Below are 11,355 nucleotides of genomic sequence, written 5' to 3' on the forward strand. Positions count from 1 at the left end.
AATGAGGCAATAGTGTTGCAGTGAATTATGGATGGATGATCAATGAGGCAGCAGTGTTGCAGTGAATTTATGGATGGATGATCAATGAGGCAGTAGTGTTGTAGTGAATTTATGGATGGATGATCAATGAGGCAGTAGTGTTGTAGTGAATTTATGGATGGGTGATCAATGAGGCAGTAGTTTTGTAGTGAATTTATGATGGGTGATCAATGAGGCAGAGTGTTGTAGTGAATTTATGATGGGTGATCAATGAGGCAGTAGTGTTGTAGTGAATTTATGGATGGATGATCAATGAGGCAGTAGTGTTGTAGTGAATTTATGGATGGATGATCAATGAGGCAGTAGTGTTGTAGTGAATTTATGATGAGTGATCAATGAGGCAGAGTGTTGTAGTGAATTTATGGATGGGTGATCAATGAGGGCAGTAGTGTTGTAGTGAATTTATGGATGGATGATCAATGAGGCAGTAGTGTTGTAGTGAATTTATGGATGGATGATCAATGAGGCAATAGTGTTGTAGTGAATTTATGGATGGGTGATCAATGAGGCAGTAGTGTTGTAGTGAATTTATGGATGGATGATCAATGAGGCAGTAGTGTTGTAGTGAATTTATGGATGGATGATCAATGAGGCAGTAGTGTTGTAGTAAATTTATGATGGGTGATCAATGAGGCAGTAGTGTTGCAATGAATTTATGGATGGATGATCAATGAGGCAGTAGTGTTGTAGTGAATTTATGATGAGTGATCAATGAGGCAGTAGTGTTGTAGTGAATTTATGATGGGTGATCAATGAGGCAGTAGTGTTGCAATGAATTTATGGATGGATGATCAATGAGGCAATAGTGTTGCAGTGAATTTATGGATGGGTGATCAATGAGGCAGTAGTGTTGCAGTGAATTATGGATGGATGATGATGAGGCAATAGTGTTGTAGTGAATTTATGGATGGATGATCACTGAGGCAATAGTGTTGTAGTGAATTTATGGATGGATGATCAATGAGGCAGTAGTGTTGCAGTGAATTTATGGACGGATAATCAATGAGGCAATAGTTGCAATGAATTTATGGATGGATGATCAATGAGGCAATAGTTGCAATGAATTTATGGATGGATGATCAATGAGGCAATAGTGTTGTAGTGAATTTATGGATGGATGATCAATGAGGCAATGGTGTTGTAGTGAATTTATGGATGGATGATCAATGAGGCAGTAGTGTTGTAGTGAATTTATGGATGGGTGATCAATGAGGCAATCAATGAGGCAATAGGATACAAATATTGACTGCTATTAGGGACATGGTTAAAATTATAGGCCCAAGGTGATCTCAAAACCATGCTATGACCTAAGGCGCAGCCGAGGGTCATAGCATGGTTTTGAAATCATTTTAACCATGTCCCGAATAAAGCAGTCAATATTAGTTTTGATATACCAAATGGATGCACGATGTGATTGCACATGCGTAGACTCAAATCGGTCCATAGTTCGTTTCTATTGAGGGCATAGCTAATTCAATGACCGCACTTTTAACCAATCAGATTACATGAATTATAGGCCTATATAATGTTGTAGGCCTATTAGTGAATTGGTGATCAAGAGTGTTATAGTGAATTTATGGATTCACCAACGGCTGAATTGCATGACATTTACATTAAAAATTACACTAACTGACATCATATTTCAAAACACTCAAATATTAAAAACATGAAAATAAATATAAACACAAGTTACACAACACTGATGAGCCATGGCAAGAAAACCAAGAGGACTCCTCGCAATAATCCGCCCAACTTTTACAATAATCCGACCAACCTTTCCAATAAATCGATTATGTCTATTTAATTCTGTTCCGGTAAGTCCATTTTCAGGTCAAAGGTTTTGCATGCAACTGTGTGTCGGAATTCCGTAAATCAACATGGTATGTAAATTTACTATTTGGGGCGAGTAACAAAGATGATTTCCTGTAGTTTTCATGGCGAATGTCTTATGGTTCTTTTTTATTTATCATTTACAGGGCAAGGATAAGAGACAAAGGAAATTTGCAGTGATGAAGAAGATGATCTCTCTTCGGGATGCGAGAATGTAAGTTCCACTGCATGACTTCCGAATTCGTCATGTTCGTTGGACATCCATCAATAATAAATATCAATATGCCATAGTTATAAAATTATAATAATTTCCATGGAAAAGTCCTGCATCGAGATCCTCTGATATATTGCTATAAATTTAATATTGGGCAATGGGCATATTTTCATTTTGGCAGCGCGCCTAGTCGAGACGTTCGCTTTTCGTATCTCTCTCTTGAGACTGAGTCTTTCCTTGAGAAAATTAACGTCGACGTTGTGAAGATTATAGGCTATAGGACATCCGGGCCCTACTCTGCCATGTTTGGCTGAATAATGGTACACGAACACGGTCTTTTGTGCCTAGGCTCAGTTCCAATAATTGAAACTCCCGGCTCCGACCGGGAGTTTGCAACAGGTGCTGTGTATGTGTTTGTATGTGTTTAATGTGCATTCACATACACACTAAGCCGTTGGTTCAAAGAAATCGTTGCTCCAAAAATGATTGCAAATTACACATTTGCAATCATTTTTCACCACAAAATATGATATGAAAACACAGGTGAGCAATGTATGAATATATGGAGAGGTGAAACAGGTTATTAATTATTGTCAATATTAATATTTTGCGACATTTATAATGAAAATAATTAACACTCTAGCCACCCTATGGCAACTTCTACAACTTGAGAACAAGTCCTCAAACGTTCGAAATTTGTAGTTACTACAACTGGCCTAGGCTATATGTAAATTAGTCATTGACTTTTGTAAATCTGTGACTGTGTTTATACTCACATGGGTTACTCATCATAGTCTAGACATCAGACTTGCTCGAGAAGTCTAGCCAAGAATTTGCTCACCACCGATAGCCTCACATTCTAGGCTAGAGACCATTGCATTCAAAATCTAGTCGGATTCGATGAAGCATGACACCATGTAAAGCAATGGAAGTCCAGAAGTAAACACAGCCGATCACGACAGGCGATCGCATCAAAAATGTTGCTAAAATTACACTTCAGCAAATTTTTAGACTGTCCAAAATAGGTAAATCCTGCTCAAAAGATACAGTCGACTCATTGAAATAACTTTCATCTAAATTTCAACATTAACAGAATAAATAACCTCTGTTGCAAAAAATTACACCGTTGTGGCGCTGTCCAACCGAAAAACTATAGCAACGCACTCTAGCATCGAATGCGTAACTATCATGTGCAAATTTGAAGCTAAGAGTTCTCGAGTAACATCAGACTGAATCATTGTCGTCTATAACTGCACAAGTTATGTGTGTAATTTTAGCAAACGTTGACAGATAGAGCAGAGGGTGTCAAATATAGGTCTATGTGTCGCTTTTGAAAAACAGCGAATCATGCACATGCTCAGCATGCAAAAACGACGGCGATTTAGTACACTGATCATGCGTGCGATTCAGTTTTTGCAAAAGCGATCGAGTATAAATGCATCTTTAGAAATGACCGGCAATTGTGTGTTCTCAAGTGGGTTTTATCATGTTTATTAGCGACCCGACACACATGTATTGGTTCGATCAAGCATTGAAATACTTTCAACTTTTCAATGATACTGATAGTCATTAGTCAGTCATTTATCTTTTGGACGTTATATGACTATCGTACATTGTATGAGGACTGAGTTCTTATATGATACATCTTCCAAGGAGCAGTTTCTGACAATTTAGCTTGGGATTATTGGGGCAATGGTTATCTATTGAATCCTTTCATGACCACTGAAGCATAGTCAAGTCTGCCAACTTGGACACTCGGCACGAATTGAAAGACATGTCACTCTCGGCAAAAGAATACATGCATGTCAAAGGTCATAAAACACCAATTTGGTGTTTGTTATGCTCCCCAGAATATGTACCTTATTTTAAAGGCCTATGTCTGCCTATGCCTTGCTCGAAAATCAAGTCTAGGCTATTTGCTCACCGATAGCTTCACATTTGAAATTGAGGCTAGACACCAAGTTGCTTTCAAAATCTAGTTGGATTCGCATAATCATAACGCTGTGTAAAGCCACGTAAGTTCAGAAGTTAACACAGCCTATCACGACAGGTGATTGCATCAAAAATTTTGCTAAAATTGCATTAACAAAATTTGGGAAGTCCTTGGCTGTTCAACTACAAAATAGACCGTTTAATATTCTAAAGAGCCTAGGTGTATTTTGTGATCGTAACATCTGCTTTTTATTACATTGTTCTACAGTAGAGTAGATATCAAAAAAAAAGCTTATTCCCATAATTTCAGTTGATTCCGATTTTGCGTTTGCGAGTTATGCATGATTATGATACATTTTACACTGCCTCATAAGACACTGTTGTAATTTTGTTCTGGTACCGGGGTAGGCCCTACACCAAAACGTAATTCAAATTTGACAATGTTTTTGCTAGTTCATTTGGCAGAACTTGATAATATTTTTTTAACTCCCAAAAAATTAGTGCTGTATTTTTCTGGAATAGAGAGTAGAAAGCAGCTTCTACATAGATAAGAGACAAATATTGTTCTCTATTTATAATTTCAGAAAAGACCAAGAACGGGAGAAGAAAGAAGTTCCCAAATGGAAACGAAAGAAGAAGGAGGAATCCAGCGTTGTAACCAGGGAGGTACCCCAGTATTCGTCAGCTTTATTCTTCAAGTACAACACACAACTAGGTCCGCCATATTACGTTTTAGTAGATACCAACTTTGTCAATTTTTCAATCAAACACAAGATTGATTTAATGCAGGGTATGATGGACTGCTTATACGCAAAATGTAAGTGTACTGTTATTGTCTGTTTTACTTGATCTGCTCACCGGTTTTGTTTGTTTGTTTGTTTGTTTGTTTGTTTGTTTAAACGGTCGCTCAGTGTGGAGACACGCTTGGGTCCAGATGGGACCAGGCTCAAACAAAATGCTCAAGCCAGGCTAAAAAGCTATAAGTATGCTGGCCTGTATGGAAAGAGAAGTGAGAAACAGATTTGAAGACAAAGAACAAGGAAAGGAAGGCCACTGCCAACAATCAAGTAAACAATTTTACTGTCAGCCTTTGGGTCAAGAGAAAGGAAGTGCTTAATCCAATCTCAACTGCCACTGAGGCTGAGAGGGGTGTTAGGTTTTCGCTCATAGACACTGTGTGTTGATGCTCAACGTCCCTCTCACTCGAATGGAACTGGTGGTTGTATCAAATAAAGATGTTATAGAAAGAAATGAATTATTTGAATAAGTTCATCAAGACTGATATAATTAAGTAAAATATCAGATTATGTTGTACAAGTCCAGAATTTTACTCGCGTTCTAGACGTTTCATCTTCCGTTTGGAAGATTTCATCAGTAATGCGCCGATCTAGCCGCTGCACAACATCTGGCAAAGAAGCAACTTATTCTTTGAGTCACATACACAATCAGCTACTGTAAGAAACTACACACCATGGGGATGAGAGTAGGAGGATTGCCAGAGGTGGTGCAGTGGCTAGATCGGCGCATTAGGCCTACTCATGAAATCATCCACACGGAAGATGGAACGTCTAAGAGGCAAGTAAAATTCTGGACTTGTATATATGTTATAACATAATCTGATATTTAAAGAAACTAACTTAGTTTGAATTAAATTAAAAAGCAATTTTGTCAATTATGCCAAAATGCTTAGTTGATAATGTTCTAAACAGAGTGAAAGAGTACACTTATATAGTTATAATACTATTATTTTCTTCTCGTTATGTTATAAATTTTATACATTATAAGTGTATAACAAGTATTATTTTTCAGGTGACTAACTTTGGAATTAAAAGTGCTCAAACCCATTACAGGTGAGCGTAGAAACAAATTCAAAGTATAGACCTCTGGAAAAGGCAACCGTTACTACTAGTTTCACAGCATACCCCTTCACTTACTATCATTGGGTATACCAATCATGTGATCCTTATTGCTTATAACAAAACAACGTTATTCCTAATTTTGCTACATGTAGGAAAAATGTATTTTATCATTCATATTTTATTACAAAGTTGGTAGGCCTGAACTATATTTTCTTGCAATGTCCTTTTTGTGTATTGAATACCTTTTGTTGATTATAATTATTATAGTTTTTGTTTAATATGATCTTGAATCAACCCAAAGTACCCATCATAATACTAATCACAGAGTGTCCATCCGTCCGTCCGCACGCTATCGCGTACGCGCGGTGCGATATCACATGTTCGCGGTGTGCTATCGCGGAGTATCAACTGGGGTGTGCGCAGAGTACCGCATCGCACTTCGGAAACCATTACAGTGTGACAGTGAGATGTATATCCATGCATATATCGTAGTAGTTTGAAAGGTCAGGACAAGTATTATGGGTAACGGGTGTTCTATCACGAGAACCGCCCAACCCGAGAACCGCGAAATCTAGTATGATATAATTCTGATTATATTTGTTTTCTTATGTCTGTTGCAGGTATTCCATGCATTACAGACTGTGTGATGGGTGAAATAGAGAGACTTGGAAAGAAATACACAGTAGCACTAAAAATCATCAAAGATTCTAGATTTGATCGATTACCATGCATGCATAAAGGCATCTATGCTGATGACTGCTTGGTACAGAGAGTTACACAGGTAATAACACTTGAAAAGAAGATTTAAATTAAATCTGGGGTTATCTGGTCAATCAGACATACTTAATTTTGACAGACGAACTGACATTGCGACTAAAACCTTCCGTCTTCAGGTGGGTTGTGATGCAAATGACCTTGAGTTCCGGTAACTTCTGGTATAGATAACGGTCCATGAGGAATGTCCTTTATGATTCTGTCCCAGCCATGAGAAAGCTTTGCCCAGACCCCTCCACCGCAGTTGAGGGACGGTTGCGCCACCCTCACCCAGATTGCCTCTTTCACACCTTGCTCAAACCATCGATACTCACAATCCAAAATTTGGACGTCCTCAGTGTCAAAATGGTGTCCACTGGGTTTCAAATGTAAGAAAACAGCCGAGTCGTTTTCACTTGAGCTGGCTCTCTGGTGCTGTGACATGCATTTTACAAACAGTTTACAACTTGCTTCATTTTTCACTTATTAAGACATGAACAAAGTATAGGTACAAGATTTTCAAGAGTGAAGAAAAAGTTGTATGTTTAGGAAGTCCAAATCTGGGGAATATAAAAGCATATTTTTTTTTTTTTTTAATTCCCTGTGCTTGGAACTGATGGAGGAGAAAAGACATACATAATGAGCCATCAGTTCCCAACGATCATGAACAATAATTACATAATCAAAATATTCTATAAAAGCATATTTTTCAAGAGAGAGAGTGAGAATTTATTTTGCTCTGCTCACGCTTTGCTTCACACTGCTCTATGCATTTATCAACCATATTATGTTACAGTGCAAGCTATAAATGTGTAAGGGCTCATATTGAAATTCCCTTACACAGGAAGGTGTGCGCCATCCTGCAGCTTTCCTGTGCTAGCCTTTTGTTAAAAATCCTGGGCAGGGTGTATCACTGATGCATATAATCCATCCGTTTTATGACCGAGCTTTCCTGAGGCGCACGCTTAGCGAGGGGAATCCTGCCTTCTTTCTGTGTGAAAAATTTGGTAGGGTATTTCAATATGAGCCCTAATGAATAATTATTAAATTACTGTTTTTTGCTTATTTTCCAGCATAAATGTTATATAGTAGCCACATGTGACAGAGATTTGAAGAGAAGAATACGAAAGGTCCCTGGTGTGCCAATCATGTATATCTCACAACAAAGGTAGGTATAACATGCTTTATAAAATAATTTGTGTTTTGTATCAGGGTCATGTGGATTGCCTGTAGATTCAGAGATAAAACAAATTGGGATATGATAGCTAACTAGAAAATATACACCAGGCACAAAAAGAAACTTGTCAGTTATATTCATCCTTGCTGTTCAATAACATGATAATTTTGGATTATTCTGAAATATATATTTTGTTAATTGGACTTTGCTTTCTCATTTGACACCCTGTTCGTGAAAAAAAAACAGAATTGACCAAGATATGCGCCTCAAACCTCAAACCCCAAAATCAAAAGTTGCATTTTCAACGATTTTCATTGGGAACGCATCGTTGCATTGCACACAAGCACCACGGGCCAATCAATAAAGCACACAGTGTAACAGGCACAATTGAGTCGTTAAAATTGCAACTTTTCATTTTGGGGTTTGAGAGTTTGGAGGCGCATATCTTGGTCAATTCTTGCTCAATGTTCACGAACAGGTTGTCAAATGAGAAAGAAATGTCCAATTAACAAAATGTATATTTCAGAATAATCCAAAATTATTAAGTTATTGAACAGCAAGGATGAATATAACTGACAAGTTTCTTTTTGTGCCTGGTGTATATATAAGCCGCCATTATCTTGCCATTGCCTATCTTGGAACTCTACCGCGATTTCTACCAGCTGCATCATGTCTATGCTCCCCGTTCAAGTAATGAAATTACCCGGCTTTAAGTTGCTGCATCCAAGCCTGCTACAGTGAATTTTTTTCAAATGTTGAACAGCTATTTTCAATCTTTTTAATGACATTTTTAGCACATCCATGAACCAACTTTTATTTTACATGGAATAGGCAAACAATCCCGCTATCCGGGCCAAGATATACAAGAAAATACCGTTTCAAACACGAAAACTAACCTAAATTGACATGCCTACACGTAAGACTTGGCGTTAGTCTATTCAGATGTCCTTGTCAAGCTGGAGGTGATTGACCCCCGATGATTGACAGTTGGAAACTTGTACTGTACGCGATGCTGATCGCGTAGCCATGGTAGCTGGGTGCTAAGGACATGCTTTTAGCACCCCCTTTAGCATCCTAGCACCCCAATGGCGCCCGGGAATGGCACCCTCCATGCGTGTACCGGGGTGCTAAAACAACAGTGGGAATCGCTGGTTAAATCGGAATGGAAAAGTCCGCAGGCATACCAGTGAAATTTACTGTCAGGGTCCTGGTAGATTTCATAGGTTGAGAATACTATCCCATTCAATATTTGAATGACATAACATACAATTTATGACAGTGCCAAACTGCTGCCCAGCTTCCTGGAGATATCTCCAGTGGTGGTACCAGTCAAAATTTACAAACCGCCACATAAGTCATCGCTATCATAACTCTAATCAGACCAGAATTAGCAAAGCGGAAAACTGAAATTGTAGATAATTGTGTAGCCCACGTCATCCAATGGCATGAAGGGGCCGATTATAAGAAAATTCTCATTGGATGGTTCTTGTTTGTAATAAATGTTATTCTTTTTTTTTTCCTTCCTTTTTTTTCTCAGGTACACTATAGAGAGAATGCCAGATGCCTTTGGTGCCCCAAGAGTATGACCTCACAGAAAACCTCAGGGTCCATTATATCAAGTCTTGAACATATTTATTAACTCTACTATAAACTTGCTCAGAGTTTAAAGATACAAGGACATGCTTTGATAAAGCATATATGTGACGTGTCATGTCAAAAGGAGACACTTTATTTTTCTTAATTTTCAAAAACTAGATCAAAATATCTAGGACCCGTTTTTTCATTTTTTTGAATTTTGACCAATTTCACCAAAAATATTTGAAATTTGGGCCAAAATCTGGCTTTTTTATGATTTTTTGACTATTTTTGGCGCAAATTTCTCAAAGTTGGTCGAAATTAAAAAAAAAACCGTTATTTTTGGGACTTTGGGCCAAAAGTGCCATTTTGGCCCAAATTTGACATCACAGATGAACTTATCAAGTCTTTGCCATTCTAAATATGTATACTTTTATATACTTTGAACCAACAATTTAGAAGTTATGAGGCCCAAAAGTTTCCATATTTCCAGGGTTCAGACCAACCTTAAGATATGTAAAAACTTCAAAATTCATAACCTGCCCAAAAATGTGTCCTTTTGACATGACATGTCACATATACACAACATGATAAATAGGCAATACAACCAACAGTTGAGTTCTGACATATGTGATGCGATGAAGCAAAATTAGTCTGAAGTCGGTTGAAATTCAATTACAAGTATATATTTTTAAGCTTCATTTCATTGAAAACCCCATGTTTCTATCACCTTGTTGTTTTGCAAGTTAAGGGAGTACTACACCCCTGCCCAATTTTGTGCCTATTTTTGCATTTTCTCAAAAATTATAGCACATAGGTGACAAGTCTAGTCCAGCTTCACTTATCCTTCCTACATCTTCTTGGTTCTTGAAAGTTGGTTCAAGGAAAACTTGTTGCTTTTTGGCACCATTATTCGAAACATAAGGTATATTGCTGATAGTGAGTGATAGGCAAAAATGATACATGCTGGGAATGAAAAGGGCTCAAATTCACCGTCGCGAGTGATGAATTTGATAGCTTTTGAGCCCTTTTCATTCCTAGCATGCATCATGTTTGCCGGCTTACCATTGCTATCAGCAATATACCTTATTTGAAAGGTATGAAAGCGAGTTTAAATCAAAATCACGATTTCTTTCATATTTGAATGTTGTTTTTAACAATGTTTAGGGAAACCAAATAGCTTTACAGTGTCATTCAGTATCCTGCTCCAATTTAAAGGCTTAAGCACAGCTGAATTTGTGAGGTTGGACTATTATTCTATAGCTGGGAGAGCTAATCGACTCTTTGCACAGTCATCGCAAAAGAGAGTAAACACCGATTAGTAGGGAACCATGCACAAGATACACTAAAAGATCAGAAAGGTGTTTTAAGTCATTTTGAGGTGACAAGTTTGAATCTGCTGCATGTAAAAATTTTAATTTGAGGGAAGTTGTCAAAGTCTCATTTTAAAGGGACATAGTACACTACCTGATATAGGGGTGAAATTTCAAAATTGCTGAAATCTTGTTGAAAACCACTTCAATGCATTTCTCTTTGACCTTTCTGTGACACCATTATCAAGTTATATTAGCTTAAAAGGTAAAATGATGTATTTTGGGCTCTACAGGGGATCAGCATTGAAAAACTGCTTTACATGCAGCGAATTGGAACCCAGGGGTCTAAATTGACTAAAAACCAGGGCTAAAAACACCTCTCAGATTTGGTGTATCTTGTGTATGATTAAGAGCCCTTTTGGCTTGGTGGGTCCCCTAGTTCCTCAAAAGTAAGTTGAGGGATTTGGGGAAACTGATTTTTGAAGGACATTTTCAAAAGCTGCATAATCAATACACTATTCCAAACTATTCTTCCCAGATTGAAATATTGTGTATTATGGTGTGATTATTTATTTATTTGTAGCTTTACAACCCCTGAAGTACCATACAATTCCATCTACAAGCATATATGCCTCTAAATAAGAACAATACCAAATGATGACA

At 37.6% G+C, this 11,355-nt stretch overlaps 1 protein-coding gene across 1 annotated transcript; it reads left to right on the forward strand.

The window, feature by feature from the left end:
• The first annotated feature begins 1,824 nt into the window (after positions 1-1,824).
• On the forward strand, positions 1,825-9,528 carry LOC140153680 (rRNA-processing protein FCF1 homolog). Its single transcript, XM_072176489.1, has 6 exons — positions 1,825-1,919; positions 2,016-2,083; positions 4,600-4,832; positions 6,495-6,655; positions 7,701-7,795; positions 9,342-9,528. The coding sequence occupies exons 1-6, from the start codon at positions 1,917-1,919 to the stop codon at positions 9,388-9,390; spliced, it is 609 nt and encodes a 202-aa protein (XP_072032590.1). The 5' UTR covers positions 1,825-1,916; the 3' UTR covers positions 9,391-9,528.
• Positions 9,529-11,355: the final 1,827 nt, after the last annotated feature.

Source organism: Amphiura filiformis, chromosome 5 (assembly GCF_039555335.1).
Source record: "Amphiura filiformis chromosome 5, Afil_fr2py, whole genome shotgun sequence".
Classification (NCBI taxonomy): Eukaryota; Metazoa; Echinodermata; class Ophiuroidea; order Amphilepidida; family Amphiuridae; genus Amphiura; species Amphiura filiformis.

What these genes read in the sequence shown, in the direction of transcription:
- LOC140153680 (XM_072176489.1), top strand. An exon ending in TGGTACAGAGAGTTACACAG is followed by an intron (nt 6,656 to 7,700) that starts GTAATAACACTT and finishes CTTATTTTCCAG; the next exon opens with CATAAATGTTATATAGTAGC. An exon ending in ATGTATATCTCACAACAAAG is followed by an intron (nt 7,796 to 9,341) that starts GTAGGTATAACA and finishes TTTTTTTCTCAG; the next exon opens with GTACACTATAGAGAGAATGC.